This window comes from Vespa crabro, chromosome 10, assembly GCF_910589235.1.
Source record: "Vespa crabro chromosome 10, iyVesCrab1.2, whole genome shotgun sequence".
Taxonomy (NCBI): Eukaryota; Metazoa; Arthropoda; class Insecta; order Hymenoptera; family Vespidae; genus Vespa; species Vespa crabro.
The window spans coordinates 8,652,858-8,670,881 of record NC_060964.1 but is presented as its reverse complement, the minus strand read 5'-3'; the positions used below and the strand labels follow the sequence as shown (position 1 = coordinate 8,670,881).

Below are 18,024 nucleotides of genomic sequence, written 5' to 3'. Positions count from 1 at the left end.
CCTCTTCCCCCTCCTTTCCCTCTCTACTAGAGAGTAAACGTAGACCTGCGCTGTAAGTAGAGTTTCGTTTCGGTTTCTCCGATCTGGCCGACTGGAGAGGGGATACGCGCACTTACTCTTTTCGTCAGTCACGTGGAGAAGTTAGGCGATTACGGTTCGAGTTTCGCGCCTCTCTTTTTCACTTTCTTCCTATTATTATTTTCTTCTAAATTCTTCGACAGCGAAGACTTGTGTTTCACCGAGAGCCAGGAGACGTGACAAGTGTTAAGAAAAAGTACGTCGAGAAACGCACCTTTGAATTAGCGGACAGGGAAGCGTACTGCGTCAAATTCAAAGGTTAGTCACTTATTTCGCATTGTTCTCTTTCCTTTTTGATCATTTTTTTTTTCTTTTTTTTTTTTTTTTTTTTTTTTTACAATATGACGCCATATTGTGAGAGCTGCCGATTATCGTCACGCTTATAACGCTTTTTTACGCGTTTTTTCTTCGTTATCATTTTTCCGACGGAAAAAGGTTAATATTTCGAGCTTCCTGCGACATCGAAAAGTACGCTGCAGCCTCTCTTTATTTCGAGTCTAATGATTTCGAACGAATGTACGTTTTAAATATGACATCTTGTATTATATTGTATGCGCACGTAAATTGTATTCCTCTTTAATATTTCAAGCATCATGACAATTTAGTGTTAATCAATAAGTACGATTCGAAGGAGAGAATCGAATTTTATAAAAGAATTCACATATATTTTGGGTACATCATTTAAACGGACATATTTTTATTTCATTCCTGTTTAAATAAAATTTCGTCGTACGTTATATTAATAAATATAAAAATTATATTAAAAAGTATCGAATTAATACTTCGGTTTAATGGGAATCCATGGAAAGGGTAATTTGAAAAATCGCTAATGTTTTCTTGGCACATCTTTCAAAGAATATACCGATTGCGGCATAACTTTACATAAGTAAGATTTACCGTCATTCTCGATTAGTCGGAAAAGAAAAAAGAGAAAGGGAGAGAAAGAAAAAAGAAGAGACGACGTCCGTAGAATATTTAGGTCATCCCGATCTGCGAAGCTTTATTTTCGTGTAAAAATCTTTTCCTTCTGGCTATCATTCTCGCTCGCTTCTTTTAAGAAGCTTCTTTTTCGGAGCATAAAGCTTCGAGAATCTTTAGATATAAAGATAGTTGCATGCGAAATTTTTGCTTTGCGGCATTAAAAAAAGTTTGACGAATAAAAATATTCCTACCTGCGGCATAACGTAGCTTGGGCGCGTTATTCGCAGGAATTTTTTCGTCCGACCGAAGAATTTGCGAATCTCACGTATTTGTCTATGTATAGCTACACACACATATATATATATATATATATATATATATATATACACACGGTATGTACATACATCGGTACTTTGCTTCGGGGGTACCTAAAAGCACTCGTAGAAATTGATGGACGACTTTCGTGGTACTGCTGAAATACGGAAATAATATTTCTTCTCTCTTCCCATTCTCTGCCAACCCGATCGTGGAGGAAAGAAATAAAATTTTAAACGCATCGTTTCCGTGACCGATCTTGTTAGGCCTTTTTCACCGAAATCGGATTCTTTTTCTTCTTTCAATTTACCTTGCGAGAGCTCTCTCTCTCTCTCTCTCTCTCTCTCCTAGCACGATTCGGTCTGTGTCTCCCTCCTCCCAAAAAAGAGACAAGAAGAACAAGTGTTTGCGAGATTTCACTCGTACTCGAGATATATTCCGTCGTTATCGCGTGGTCATGTTGCTTTTTGTTCATAGGATATCGATCGTTTTCTTTTTCTTTTGCAAGGTTGTCGCATTGGAACGTTGTTGTTTAGAACATTTTTAAAAGAAAAAGAAGCGTAATCGTGCGCCTTTCATTCGAATCGTCGAGATCCCGAGTTAGTGCCTATAGGCTATATCTATTTTGGATTATAAATCTTCATGAGTTAGGAAGCCGTGTGCAAACGATAATTAACAATTACGCCGGAAGTAAGCGGGCTTACATAGAGAGAGAGAGAGAGAGAGAGAGAGAGAGAGAGATCTTGGAAATAGTAATTTTTTAAAGCAAACTTTGTTGAAAGAATAACGATCGTGCGAGATACGTTTAGAAGAATGTTCGATTAATTCGATTAATTAGATCGTTTTAGCGTAAAGGGATAAAAAAGCAAAGTCGATGAAAGATTCAAGGCAACAATTTCCGTCTCGCTGGAAGAATCGTGATAGTTAGAGAAGGTATTAGGAATCCATTGATTCGCGTTTCTATCATTCTGCCGTAGAGAAACTCGTGTCGTATCCTTGAGCTTGGCTATGCTGTATCAAATCGATGATTGAAAGTAATAGGATAGATATTAGAAACATTTCTCGTGAAAAATTGAATCTATGCTGGCTCGAAGGTATAACCACGCGAAGAATTCGCCTTATTACGAATGTAAACGTAGTTGTACGAAGGATATCAAATTAGCCATCAACGAGTTATATCTCGTCTGATCTCTAACGATAAAGCCTTCGACGATATTCGATTCCTTCTTAAATATATCTATCTAATATCCCCGTCGTTATTCTTATTATTTACAAATAGCAGTTTTAAATAGAATTTGACCAGCCGGTTGACTAGCCATTTCTCTAGAAACGCAAGTTTTCGATCGGTTTGATTCATCGATTGGTTTGAAATAATAAATGTCATATCAGATTGTTTACACGATAGACGCAAGTCTGGGATATTACTTTCGATCCTTCTTATTATTCTCTTCGGTGTGCGAATCAGATTATTAATTTGTCGAGTTCCTGAATTGAAATTATTCTTTGTTCCTCTTGCGTATAAATAGGTAAGAAATCGAAACGATTTATTTGCCTTGCTGCAAACGTCGTAGTACGAAGAAAGTAAGTTTGCATAAGCATCTTGTCGCAACTCGTAAACTCGTTTGCGACTCTTAAATATGTCGGAAATAAGAAATAAGGGAAAGGGACGATTGCGTCTTCTTTGCAACTTCGAAAAACGAACAAAAGAAACCCGATTGGACTCGAAAGCTATTCATATAGCTTAGAGCGAGGAATTAGGCGTTTGCTGTAGCGAGCCAAGCGCATCGTTCAAAATCACGCGTACCGCTCGTCGAGATGACGACCGGCTTGCGGATAGGAAGACGTCGTAATAGCAGCTAGAACCGAGTTAGAATTCAATTGTTAGGGCCGTGGAATCTTATTTATTAACTTAACTTATTATTGTCCAACAATATTCACGCGAGAGCAAACGGTTCAAGATATTATTCGGCCATTACGATTCATCGAGCGATTCGGTAAATTCGTGCAAGTCGCAAATAGGATGAAGGACTTTCAAGGTTACAAACGTGATACGAAGGCGTATTGTCATGAACAAACTTTCCTCGAAGACAGGAGGAACGTCGTTGCATAAGGATGAGTTGAGAGAGAGAGAGAGAGAGAGAAATAAAACAAAGAAGGAACGTTGTACGAAAGAGTGGAAGCGAGCATATTTTCTCTTTTTCTTTTCTTCGCTTTAATCATTCTCACTCGCGAGGGAGATATTTTCCTGCGGGCGACACGTATCGTCTCATCGAAACGACCCTTACCTTCCGGAATTTTATCGGCTTTCCCATCTCTCCTTGCTCCAATGCCTTCCCGTGGATTTCTTCCTAAAATCGAAGAAAACAATTTTCTCTATTCTTTCGGGAACGGTCTTTTAACGTTATATACGACGGTGTCCGCGTCGGTTTATGTCTACGTACGACAATGTAGACATAAGAATACACATGCTTTTCTTTTCGTCCAAATTTCGGAAAACATAAAAATACATACGTAAATACGTATAACTTCTTCTTCGTCGATAATTACGGCATGTTCAAGGAAATTAATGACATTTCTTTTATTTTATTCGTAGAACATTTTCTTGGCTTGTACTTTTAACAGAGGATATACACATATAATTTATATGTGTGCGCGTATACATATACCTACGTATGTAAATACGTAGCGCATCGAAGTTGAACAAGTTTCGAACAGTCGTACCTTTCCAAGTGTTGTTTAACGACGTTTCTAGTTTACCATCGCAAATTTATTACATATCTTTAGCCAACAACGAGACTAATCACTCCGCTAGAGTCCTTATAGAATAAAAAGCCCAAACATATTCGTTCATCGATTATAAGAGAATAATATCTGAATATTTTTTTCCCTATAATAAACTAGATACTTTTAGTTTAATTATCCTACTTGTATATCTGAGGTTCTTAGAATTTGTCTTTTTTCCATTCGTTCGATTCGATTTCGATTTTTTCATAAATTCATTTATTGCCGTTTATCTTTTATCTCCGCGATATCATTTATCGAAGGTACGCACGTTGATAAGGATGAAAATTAAAATCCGTCGTTAAGGAAAGAGGAACTGACTCCCTCGTCTTCACTGGCAAATAACAACAACAACAACAACAACTTTATTATCGTTTTACGTAGTATGGTCCTCTTATAAAAGGAATACCTTGACCGGTTGATGAGATGCGAATACGATTAAAGTACATATATTGGTAGGTTAATAGTACTTTGTCCATCGCTTTATTGCGTATAGCGCTTTATGGCGCCGATATTACGACGACGATAAAAGGAAGATCTCGATAAAGAAACGTTCAAGTTGCGTCGTTGTCGCGATTCGTGACTCAAGGGCTTGACAAAGGCACGCGCGCGCGCGCCAGAGCGAAAGAGAGTGTTGCTTAGAAAATTTCATAAGACGCGTCTCTTCTTCGCTTCTCTATTGATTAGCCTACGGGGCTGCACCGTATCTTTCTTCGGCAGTCCTTCAATTATCTTTCCAGTTACTTTTTCATCTATCGAACGTCCTCGCTTATTAACTGTTACCTAACCAGACTCCCCGTTAACAGCTTTACATAACGAAATACCGGTTAGCGTGTAACAAAATCCACGACATTCTTTACAAATTCAATATCGTCGATTTAAAACGAGTCAGTTTCAATTACGATCGGAGGCACTTTCGAAATTGGATAAAAATTTCTTGGTAGATTAGATATAGGTACCTACTCGTTTATTAATCGTAAGCAATTAGTGCCTCTTTTCTTTTGTGCTTCTTCTTCTTTTTCTCCCTTTGGCCGTAACGTAATCTAGAGTCGCGAGCAGGAAAACGTACGTCTTGTAAAAAGATAAGAGATGTCGTTAGAAAGGAAAATGACGAGTCTCGATGTAATTATCTTTGCTTACTAACCCCTCCCCGGCACGATTTTCTCGCTCTTTATCCGTTGTCTGCCAAGCTTTTAACGGTAAGCACATCTTCTCTTGAAATACGAGAGTTTGAATTGGGTTCTCTTCCTACGACATCCCTTTTCACAAGTATTTATGTACACTCATCTATAACGGAAAAGCTTCGCAGCGCGTGAGTAGTTTCATTTTTCCATCTCGTCTATATGCCTATAACATAATAACACTCTATATTTTTGTCCTTATTATCTTATTTCCTTTTATATTTAAGCGCGCGCAGGCGCTCTCTCGCTCTTTCAAATTCATAGAATTCGTAGAATTCGAGAAATCGCATTATTGGCTGTACCTCCGTAGAACATTGCATAATGCAATCGGATTATGGTTAACCCTATGGCCGAATATTGTGTGGTAAAGGCAAGATATATCGTTCGTATACCTATATCAAAGTTTGCCAGAAGGGGTTCGTTGAATAATGGATACCGAAGGCAAAGTAAGTATACGTATCGATGCCTTTCGCATAATTAAAAGTGATCTGCCATGGTAACGTAATACCACTTCACATATCGCTTAACCGAGGACAAAACTAATTGGCGTATCGTTCCTTTCTGTTTCAGACTTTTGATAGAAAAAAAAAAAAAAAAAAAAAAAGAAATTCGTTCGCAGTGGAGGGTGGCAGAAAACATCGACATGTCACACCTTTGCCCGTTAAATACCAAAATGTCAATGTCAGCGGTAAGTATCGTAAGTCGCCGTAAGAATCATCGAGATGTAAATGGTCGAGATATATAGTATAGACGAGATATATAACGTAGATAGGTTGGTTATGGAGGTGCTCGTATTTCCTCAGGTGACGTAACAAAAATCGAGGTGATGCTCGAGGAAGCACCAGACGAGGCCGTCCTTGCTGGATCTATACCCTCGGAATTGGATGCTGGGATCGAATTAAATTCAACATATCCAGGTGGTAAGCTCGTAAGAAGATCAAAAGGAACGAGATCGGTTTAAAAACATTTTCAATCTAATTTCGTCTTATATTTATCTGATAAATAATAAATGAACGAGCCAGTGATGATTACAACTGATGCGGAATCGCCCTTTGATCTTCTTTGATCGGCGGCTTTGCGATTAACGATTTGTTGTTAATCTTCATCAAATATCTACGACGTCCTCAGATCACTTCGGTATTCCGTAATAAGAGAGTTCTAAGGGCTATAAATCTAACGTTTCACGTGAGATATAATACACCTCTATATATACATATTCACGATAACGGCGGACGTGGATTACTACGTAGAGAACATTCGGTAAATGCACCAGCACTGTTTTACAGAGAGAGACGCTCGGATGTTCCCAATAAATATGTCGATTTTCTGATTTATCGTTATCGATTATATCGCAGGACAAACCAGCAAATCGCAAACTAGTATAAATCGAGAAGGAATCGTAATGGACCCATACTCCAATTGTTTGTACTACTTCAATGATTATATATCGCGTTATATAAAGTTCGACGTTTTGAGATTCGACGTTTGAAAATTTTATGTTATCGTTATTGATTTCGGAAAGTGCAACAAACGGTGCTTGCATTACGACGTAAGAGGGAGATACAGATACGTAACCACGTTAGGTACTTTCGACGCTGTTACTCGATGTCGTATTTCTCGATTTTCACTCGCACGAAAGTTGTTATCGTATCGCGGGCTTCGAACGGACTTGAAACGATGGCTACGGTCAACAAATGGGGAAAACCATTTTGCTTTCGACAAAAGCGCGCATCGCATGGACTTAAATAAGATTGATCTTTCAATTGGCTCCTTCATTTTCTTGTTGATGATTATTAACGATAACAAAGTGACCGATATAAAAGCGTTCGATTTTTCTTTCCCCTTTATCAATCGTTCTTTCAGGAGTACCAGAAGCAGGTGCGGTCGTGGTCAGAGCCGAGGAAGCTCTGATCGTCGTCCTAGTTCTCGTCCTTTGGGTCGCAGCGATAGCGTTATTTTTTAATCGATGGGGAAAGATCAGAATGTTGGAGCCCTATCAGCCAAAGTTTCAGCAACAACACAGGCAAAGCTGCACTATGGTCGACATGAACGCGCTTACGGTTAGAACTCCATTGATCAGTTTCTCTTGTAAACTTTCTTCGAGCTTCCTTAGTTTAGTTCACCATATCTCCCTTTTATCCCTTACCTTAGAAAAAATATTAAGTAGGAAGTAGCCGTTTCGTCGGTGCTAATTAAATTGGCTTACTTGTATACCTTTCGTTCGTAATCTATAAGTCTCCTAATCTATAAAGTCTCCAAGGAAAGGATTAGAGTCGTAAGACGTTAGGAGAACTTTTAGGTCGATTAATTTCTCTTAGGGCCGTTAAACCGTGTCTACGCTCGAGTTTAGTAAGTTTCTCTTTGAGTAAGTTTGCGTTCAATTTGATCGTTGACGACGGCGTGCTTCAAACCGGATTATCGGTATGATGTCGTGCAGGGCTCTACTAGGACGATCCTTTGTGCGACGTGTCGTCCGGTCAAGTCAACGGAATTAGAATGAAATCGTACGCGTTGTCGCTATTCGTACGTGTCGCAAAATAGGAATTTTTTGCCAAGTAGCAATTCTATCAAAGCGAGGCCGTTCGACGTTCGTCTGCAGTATCTGTCACCTCTTACGCACAACGTACGTACCGAGAGAGGAGAGCATCGCATACCAACATTACGACCTCGTTAGAATTCTCCTTCTTCTCACATTTTTCTCAACCAAATTCATTTATTTATCGAATTATGAAGATTATGAGGATAATCCATCGAAAGTTAAGATTACGGTACTTTTTTTTAATAAAGAAATAAAGATAATGAGAACAAAAATTTAATGGGTACCACCGGGGATAACTAGAGAAAAGAAATGCGATCACGAGATGAAATGGGAAACGCAAAAGAAGACGTTAGAATTTTTCTTTAAGTTTTCTCGAAATGTCGAGAAACAAATTCTCCGGACGGCGAGATCGCTTCTGTTACGATCTTATAACGTAAACTCGACGGCAACGTCGTTCATCATTCATATATCTATATGGGTATCTATTCGTATCTATAGTTATCTATGGACGTATCTATATGGTATTTGCGTACGTAGGTAGGCAGAATATCGATGTTGAAGTGCCTCGATGGTAAATTGAGAAACGTCGAGTGGTATCGAGTAAAATATTTCTCTTGATTTATCTCATCGAGAGAGAGAGAGAGAGAGAGAGAGAGAGAGCGCCTGTTAACATTTTCAATCGTGATCACAAAAACGTAGATACGACGAAAGCTTTCGATCGATCCAAAGCAGAGATTGTGGGTTATAGTTATTTGGTAGAAGATTATACGTTGTAAACATAGACTCGCAGTAGGAGCAGGGAAGACGCGCAATCCGGACACGGAAAGACTAATGAAACGTATTGAAAGTAGCTACGAATTTTCAAGCAACGAATAAGCAATTACGTAAGTAAAGAAACGATACGACTTTTTGCATTTTTTTTTCCCCAATATTACTTTCAATGTGGTAGATTATCGTTCGATCGAACAATTTGATTGTACCTATCGGATGCACCGACGTTTCGGTCTTCATCGAAACGTTTTGACGGTAAAGAGATCTCAGAATCGACGTACGCTTCGAGTAGCTCCCGGGGTTCGCGGTGCGTACGAAAATACTCATCCAACTAGGAGTGCAACGTCCCCAGTTTGTTCCCTCACTTTGCCGTCTCCGAATATTTATAGTCGATCGAGAAGAAGAGAAATTGTCCTTCCGGGATACATACGGAGGCCTTTACATAGGATACGAAAGAAGAAATATTTTTAGAGAAAAATTCTACTGCGATATGGACGAGCTTTAAGAGTGGAACATTTTAAAAACTTGTAATCCACGATTCGTTGAAGCTAGCTCTCGTTAGAAGCCATGGTTCCTGGGGATATTTCATAATAGGATGACCGAAAATAAAAGTCAACGAAAGCGCATTTCCAACTATGACGCTTACATAGTTGTAACACTTTTTACAAGGCACCAAAAATATCTGCATAAGAAGATTCTAATGGAGCGCGATATATTCTCCGATGATAACGCATAAATAAGTCAATAAACCGCGTTAACCGTTGCCAGCCAAAATTAGCACGTCGTCTCTGATTTTATCGTCAATTTTCATATTTTTCTTCTTCGTAGATAGTTGGTTGCATTAAGTGCGTGAGTCGATAACCGATGCTTAAGTAAATTATTAGAAAATTCAATTGGCGGAGGACGACGGAAAGGGCAATGATGAGAACCAATGCCACGCAAAATCGAAACGCGTCGCTTGTCGTGGTGTCGCACGGAACGGAGATGAGCGAAACGAAGGGGAAAGAGAGAGAGAGAGAGAGAGAGAGGGAGAGAGAGAGAGAGAGAGAGAGAGAGAGAGAAGCACTCACAGAAAAGGCCAATTTGATAAATGATCCAACAAACGCGTCTCTTATCGTTGTCGAATGTTTTCCGATAATGAGGATCGCTCAAATTAACCGGTCTTCTTAACTTGCAAAGCCCGGCTTCAAATTGGAAAACTCCGACGGATTTCGTTCGGAGTGGGTAAGATAAAGGCGAATTATTCGATCGAATTATCATCGTCGATGCCCAAGAAGAAAATCTTTCGGAAATTGAGGATTTTAATGAATTCTCTTCAAGGACAGACAGAGAGAGGGAGAGACGAATAAAGTCTATCGAACGTTAAATATCGTTTCGCTGAATTAGAAAATAATCGAATTACTTCCTCGTCGAGGACTCGTAAAGTTTACGTTTAGAAATTAAAAAGAAATTGAAGAGCGTTTGTCTTCAATTTTATTATCCGTATCATCTACTTGTTAAATCCGATCGATCTATGCTCTAGGCACATTCCCAGTCGACTAGATTAATAAAAAGAAAAATATGTAACGACGCTAATAATCCTGCTATCTCAAGCACGTTACTCTCGTTTGCATAATCTATGGAAATGGCGAGCTATCATCGCGGTATATCGAGGAGAAAAACGACGGACGTGCTTGAAAAAAAGAAAAAAAAAAAAAAACCCAAGAAACAAATTTCAAAGAATACTAATTAATGAGATTCGATCGAGAGTAACGTTTGATATTAAAGGAAAATTAATTTTACGTCAGCAATGGGAACTTTTTTGGTTGCTTTTGGCTATAATAGATTTCTCAAACTTCGCTACGACTTCTGTTTCTTTTCTTTCATCGTTTTCCTACTTTATACAAGCTCCTCTCCAAAATGCTTTATCGGGGGAAAATTATTTATTGGAAGAGAGACAAATAGGTGGGACTTTTAGCAAAACTTTCCCATATTCCAACATTTTCCTCATTATAATGCATTAGATGTAAAAAACGTGGTAAAACTGCTGCGAAAGCGCGTGGCCCGAGATAATTGGACCGACATAGAGAGTGTAGGAAAAGTGGTAGAAAAAGTGATAGGAAAAGAACGACGGCGGCGCCGCCGGTTGGAAGGAGAAAAATGTGATTATATCGAGGGATAGGGGTAGTCCGAAATGAACTCGAAACTTTTTTTCGTCTTGCTTGCAGCACCGTACTTACTCGAAATTTAACATCCACCGGCAGGATCACCCGGTGCACCAGAGTAGCTGCGTACCCAGCACCACCACCGCCGAGTGCTGGAGACCGAGACAGAACAGCGTCTTCGTCGGTTCGAGCAGCGCGTCCCTTGTCGCGGTCAATCAGGAAACACCGAGACGCGCCAAGAGCGCGTTCGATCTGCAGTCCCTCGTTTTGGCTGAGTGTATCGTAAGGAAAAATACCATAGAGGACGATCGCCCGGAGAACGAAGAACCGGGGGATGCGGTGAGGAGTTCGAAGGAATTAGCGACGGCATTGACGACGACAGCCAGCTCCCAGTTTACGGAATCATCGAAAGTGGGTCAACGTAGGACGAGCGTTTGTAAGTTGTTGGACAAGCCGTTGCAGCAACGCGAGAGGGGTATGAGCGTGTGTCAGGTCGATCGCGGGGATTATCAGATTCTTCAAAGCAGAACGTCCCAGAGAGATCGAGGTATGAGTATCTGTTACTTCGATAGAACGGACGTTTTGGCGAGACCTCTTCAGAGGGATCACCACCGGGGCTCCTCGAGTATTTGCCACTTCGACAGAATGGACGTATTTGCGAGACCACCTTATCCACGTGATCGCGGTAGCAGCGTTTGTCAATTCGACAGAATGGACGTTTTGGCACGGCCGACTTCCTCCTATCTCGGTAAGTCCCTCCTAAGAGAGAGACGCGTAAGCGTTTGCAACTTTCTCGAGAAGAACGAGGAGCCTGTGCTCCGAGCTCCTGCTAACGTTCCTGCTAACGTCTCGCAAAGCTTCCAATGGTACGTTGGGCGTTCCAGCGTCGACAGCAACGTCGACAAAATCGAGACCATTCTTCGATCGACTCCTTCCCCCTCTCCCGTCTCGAAGAAGAACGCTCGGGATAACAAGGACGTTTCCCCTTCGATTATCGAACATCAAGCGGGGGACCACCTACCGTCCGATCGTCGGGATGACGAAGAGAACGGCATTGCGTATTATTTCGATCGACCGTCCTGCAGCAAAACGCCGGACGTTGTGCTTGGTTATAAAGCGACTTGCGTTTGAAGGTACGCACCGTACTAGTTCTAGAATCATTCTCCTTCGTATCCTCGAAGTTTCCTCGAAGAATTCTTCGAAGCAGGCAGCATGGAACGAATTCAAAACTAATTCATTAGGAATTTCGAATCGAACGAAATCTCGCGATCGAGTAACCTGTTAACGAAACGCGCGTCGGAGCCGAGATCATTTTTATTACGACGTTTTAGTAATTCGTCTATCTATGCGCACTGGCCCGCAAATATATCTATATCTCGTAAGGTCCGAGAACGAGAAATGAAAAAAGATCCCTTTGAATGCGCGTTCTTAGGGGGCAATGAAAAATACGATACCTTAACATTATTTCTATTCTTCGGTCATATCTTATCTCATGGTACGTGCACATTTGAACGAATATTTCTTGCGAGCCACTGCGTAGACATTCGTTGTACATAAGATGGAGCATTTAAATAGGATGGGGGCTAGGTTATATAGTAAGATATAGTGGTTAGAATAAAGATATGAACTTTGAAGAAAAAGAGTTTATCTACTTCTAATATATATATATATATATATATATATATATATATATATATCAATTATATTAAGTAACTACCATTTGAATGTTCCTATTTAAATGTCTACCATCCATAGATAGACGTAGATGTAATTCCGATGTTAACAACGTCCAGCTTGGGAGTCTCATTGTCGATCTATTTTCATATGAACACGATTGAGTCCGCTCCGATTCGTTACGCGTATCGGTTAACGCGTTCTATTCATCGAAACTCCAGTTTGTATTTCCTCATGAATGGTGTAATTTAATCGAGAGTAAGCTTCGTTAAATAAACGTTGTCTATGCAAGGAGCAATCTAAAAAGATAGAAAAGAAGTTATACGGTCAAGAGCTTCTCGTTGGACCAATCATGAATCCTTTTCGTACGTGAACGAGAGGATGTAAACAAACGAAACGTGATAAATTACATGTATTACATTACAATGAAAACAGATGTCAAATATTTTTTATTAAAAATCTCTTTTTAAAAGTACAATAATAGCTTAGCCAAGAGGAAAGGGAAACGTTGTCATTGGCTCGTAAACCGTTTATAAACTTTGTCAACCGTTCGAGGGAGATTCGATCTCTTTTTTAACAAGACCGGATAATGTTCTATTTCAAAATAGTACGAAATTTTTATGTCTTTCTAAAGGTTTTAGAGAGAGAGACTCGATCCATATTTTCATCGAGTGCGTTATCAAAACCAACGAGAGAATGTTATATCGTTACAACGTCATAGACAAAGTGAAAGATTAGAAGTTATCGAAAGCATATGCAATATTTAAGCTCAATATTCGAAACGACATTAATTGCGTTTACTTCGAAAGCTGGATCTCTGACGTTATTCGAAAAACGTAAATAAAAGGGAATCAAAATGTACATTTCGACAAAGAAAGAAAAGAAAAGAAAAGAAAGAAAAAAAAAGAAGAAGCAAAAATGGCTCGTGCCCTTATCTACTTTTTGATATGACTTTGTTAGGCATAAATCGAATTAAAAATTGGACAAATTACGATTGAACGTGGCCATCCATTCAGTCGTCGTCGTCGTCGTCGTCGTCGGCGTCGATTGAATTTTTCCGACGAGCAAAGGATCGAAGCTTTAAGTAGCGATCGATCGACTCTTCCTCTTTATCTCGTACTCTTATTTTCTTTCCCTCCAAATAGACGTAAATATAGCTAGAGAGTTTAGTCCTCCGACCATATTTTATCTCTTTCCCTCGGCGAGTCTTCTCTTTCTCGCGCTAGTAAATTCATAGAAATTGCTCTATTCTTCGAAGCTGACTTTATCGCTGAATAGACGGATTTTCTCTATCTCTCTCTCTCTCTCTCTCTCTCTCTCTCTCTTTGAAATTGTCCGCAGATAAAAATATTTAAATGTTAACAAACGTTCGATAATAAGCCCCTTCGTTTAAGGGATCCTCTTTCGAAAATAATGTAGTAGAAATTTCATTCGAGTCTAATAACGAATATCTATTTTAAAAGAAATTCCTCCCGTCGTCAAATTAAATATAACGCGACAATGGGAAGAAATAGATTTATCGAGTCTGGTAAGCATCGCTCAACCTGTACTCAGGGAATATCTTGAAATAATTAATGCCAATCGTCGAATAATAGAAAAACTATTCCAAATACTGGATCTTTTATTTTCCCTGGCTTGCCTTTCCTCGACTTGAGATAAGACCACGTAATGTCAGAAATATCTTTTCCGAATCATACGCATCATGTTGTAGGTATAAAGAGATGAGAAACTAAGATGTCTACCTATCTATGTATACCTACCTATCCGATGTTGCACATTTGTTGATATATATTTATTCCATCGAAGAAACAATAGGGTAAATTATCGTTTTGTTACGTGTACACATATGCATACAACACGTAATATTATACAACAACGTATGGATACTTATACACCTCGCTTGTGTTTCCGATGAGAAGATAATGGAATAATTGGAATATAAATAATATGCGCGTTTTCGAAATATTATTAATTCCTTTGCGAACTTTCTACAAACGATTAATTCAAAGTTTTACCAATCGCATTAATTCTCGTTGTTTTATAAAATAATAAAACATACCGACGAGAATATTATGAGATCGAGTATTTTTAAAGGATAACATGATCGAGCTTGTAGAGGATGAATTGTTCTCTTCTCACAAAGTATTATTAACGGAATACACGAGAAATGAAATATACACCGCTTCGGCCATATCGCGTAATCAGTTCTAAACCGCGTTATATACAAGTGTAATTAATTTATACGTTTGGCGGTAAGGTTCTCATTTAAACTTCCATATCTGTTCATGGTCGATATAATGAACTTTCGAATATTTCAAATAATATGTAAATATTTCGTTTAACGTTACGCCTCGTCTATATAAGAATAATGTACGAAAGAAGTACTCCGAATATACGCATACGAGGAAGGATCGTTTGAGATAAGTAATATTTTCTGACCAAAAATATATCTCCATCCGGTTAAAGAAATTTTATCGCTATAAATATAGTTATAAATTCTTTTTTCGCTTTAATATCGCGCGACAAACGGACATTTTATATAGACTTAGTCGAATTAGCTGAACTATCGTCAGACCAAAGAGAGAATTTTTCTCGTAATATTGCGCCCGTTTAAAATTAAATAGATAATAATGCTTCGTTATTTTATTTCGAAACGAAATGAGACAATTATACCAGTTATACTACAAGTAATTCTTCGTTCAACGACGACTGATAGAAAGCAAGATGATAAAACAGTTTTTAAGGTTAAAAGGAGGCACGGAGATAATTACAATTATATAAATCTATTTAGCCTTAAGTTATTACAATTAGCTTCTCTCAAATTTTTTTTCTTCCCACGTCAGCCGTATGTAAATAGAAATGGGCGTGCCTATTGCTTAATAATTTCATTCGAAAGGAAACAATGAGAGAAGATTAAAGTTTTGGAGAAGAGAAAAATTAAAACGATGGAGAATCTTGTTAATTATTTGTTAATATACATATTTTGTTAAGCTACGCCATATTGACCATCGAGTATCATCGAAGAGGTAACACGGAATGTCGCCTTCCGACGGTATAAAAAAACTCTTGGATATTCCTCCAATATCACTTGTATAAAGTTCTCCTATAAATAAATTCAAATTTGTGAATATAAAATAAAAAAGGGATTTTCAATCGTAGTTACCTATGAAAATATTTCAGGACAGAGATATAATTCGAATAGCGAGATGCGTTCTTGACGGAAGGTAAGAATTTCTTTGTCAATTAGAAAATAAATAATCGATAGTAAGGAATAGAGAGAATTTGGAGGTGCTTTTTCTTGGACGTGTATTGGAAATACGGGAAGAATAAGAGAGAAAGTAAAAGCACGGCAAGATCGAGGGACCTAACGTTGTGCTTACCGCTAAAGGACTCTAATATCCCACAAGGTTAGTATTACCACGATACCACTTAAGAGTCTCCACTTTCCTTACCGTTCGTTCTATCTCTCGGATAAGCTCGAAACCGAGGAGGAATGAAACCTGTTTCATTCTTACGTGTTAGCCTTGAATATAGAGAAATGAGAATGGGAGGATAGAGGCGGTCCGTGCAAATTCGAGATAACTTTATACCTTTTATTCTATTACATTTGGAGCATGAATGAAAACTTTTCTTCTCTTTCCCTCGTCCATGCGCATTCTATATATGATAAAAATGATAGCTACAGCGAGAGGATTCTCCGGCCACATGCAATTCCGAGATTAATCTGTCGCGCCACGGGTGTATCCTGCGGCTCGCTCGATCTATCGGGGTGTTTTTCCGGAAAATCAAGATACTTCTCGAGAACGCTTTCGATCGTTTAATCAAAATCTCGAACGATAAGAACAACGATTCGAGACAATTCGACGTGTCTCTCTCTCTCTCTCTCTCTCTCTCTCTTTCTCTGTGAGATAACACGATCCATTCGATAAGAACTCGTTCAGAGTTCCTTGCCCCGTGGCATTCTACTCGACGCACGTAGACATTCTGATAAAATTGAGCCAATTTACTTGAAGTAGAATAACCAAGCTTTTTCACATTCCGTAATATCACGGAAAGGATAAATGATAACGACGAGAGTGGTAAAAAAAGGTAGAAGAGCGAAAGGATTGAAGCGTACTTTTATATCTTGCCTGTTTCATTTGGCAAAAGAGATTGGATCGTAAATTTATTTCGCATACCTATTGGGGATATTATGGAATAATGTCAGCAGTACGCTTAGACGTGACAACGAGTCTAAGCCGAGGCACATCGAGCCAAACATTTTGATTTTCTAATAGCCTAATCGAATTATGTTTCATTATCACTTTATGATATACGAGATGGCATTCTGTTAGACCGAGACTGTAGAAATTTTCTTGGAGAATCCACGATAAACTAACGATAAACATGAGACTCACGATTATAATTTAGCCGATAAATGATATAGATAAAGTGCTCGTGCAAGTGAAGGACTCGATTTATAAGGTCTTAATTTTGATAGTAAATTATTACAATTTCTGCGAATGAAATGTTATGGAGAGAGATAGCACCGATAAAGTGATCTCCCTTTAAAGACCATTAAGTACAATTCTATTCAAGGTCACAAAGAGCATTATCCTTGACACAGTTTTGTATTTCAACTAGCAGGGAGGTTAAAGACACTGCCAGTCATTATCCGATCGTCTTCGAGCGCATAAATCTCTATTAGAAAGCAAAGATTTATTTGAAAAAAAAAAAAAAAAAAAGAAAAAAAGAAAGGAAAAAGAAAAAGAAAAAAAAATATATACCTATTAGCTGTACTAATTTTTTTCTTAAAGAGAAAATATATATAGAACATATTTTTGGCACGAAGGGTAGAAAACTGTAAGAAAACGGTTAGGTGGAGTATCCCGAAAAAGATTTTTCTTCGTGCACGCTGGTCGACGCTATCGTAACGTTGAAAAATTCTTCCGAATGTTTTTCGTCGGACTCGAGGATACTTGCGAGAAAATGTCACGGAGGAGAGAAAAAAACGAGTGCTCTCGTCGATTGTCTTGAAAAGAAAAAACTCTATTGCTTGTTACTAATGGCTTCGGGTCGTTCGCTCGTCCATTCGCATTGATCGAACGATGTTTTCGGAGTTGGTAGGTGAAGGGGATCGACCGATGAAAAGTAAAACAAAAAAAAGTCAATCCTTCGAGATTGGCTCGATTCGAGGAAGAAAACTTATGGTCGAATTCACTTCAAGAGAATCAGGATCGATCGCGATAAAACGAAAGAGTTGGATAATTACGTCGCAAGACCGTGAATTTTCTTTTCAGTTAGCGCTCAATCGTTTCCAGCCGTTTAAGTTTCGTCTTCAAGCTCGAGGTAAAGGCGAATGCACTTTATGTTAAAACTTTTAACGATCTCATATTCTTACGTATATATGTATATATCCCAAGTGCTTGCCAATGCAAGTTTTGGTCGTAAGTAACGACGCTTATCCCAACGCTTTCAATGTTTCATGTCGTTTTTGTTATTACTTTTCGTCGTCGTCGTCGTCGTCGTCGTCGGCGGCGGCGGCGGCGGCGGCGGCGGCGGCGGCGGCGGCGGCGGCGGCGCATATATCGTAGAATTAGTAAGTTCTACGAATTAATTTTTCTGCCTATTTCCTCCTCTC

General features: G+C 38.9%; 1 protein-coding gene across 4 annotated transcripts; it reads left to right on the top strand.

Moving 5' to 3' along the window:
• The first annotated feature begins 115 nt into the window (after positions 1-115).
• On the top strand, positions 116-15,546 carry LOC124427333. 4 transcript variants are annotated; one of them, XM_046970140.1, is made up of 6 exons: positions 4,766-5,407; positions 5,504-5,722; positions 5,847-5,964; positions 6,080-6,193; positions 7,140-7,336; positions 10,794-15,546. In XM_046970140.1, the coding sequence occupies exons 2-6, from the start codon at positions 5,705-5,707 to the stop codon at positions 11,859-11,861; spliced, it is 1,515 nt and encodes a 504-aa protein (XP_046826096.1). In that variant the 5' UTR covers positions 4,766-5,407; positions 5,504-5,704; the 3' UTR covers positions 11,862-15,546. The 4 variants fall into 4 exon arrangements, with proteins under 4 accessions (XP_046826098.1, XP_046826096.1, XP_046826095.1 ...); XM_046970139.1 differs by having other exon boundaries at positions 4,775-5,407; positions 6,080-6,196; XM_046970141.1 differs by having other exon boundaries at positions 4,886-5,407; positions 6,080-6,196; positions 10,830-15,546.
• The last annotated feature ends 2,478 nt before the right edge of the window (positions 15,547-18,024 follow it).

Excerpts from the sequence above, each read along its gene's own strand:
- LOC124427333 (XM_046970139.1), top strand. Across the intron at positions 6,197-7,139 it reads AAATTCAACATATCCAGGTG|GAGTACCAGAAGCAGGTGCG; the intron begins GTAAGCTCGTAA and ends TCGTTCTTTCAG. Across the intron at positions 7,337-10,793 it reads TCGACATGAACGCGCTTACG|CACCGTACTTACTCGAAATT; the intron begins GTTAGAACTCCA and ends TCTTGCTTGCAG.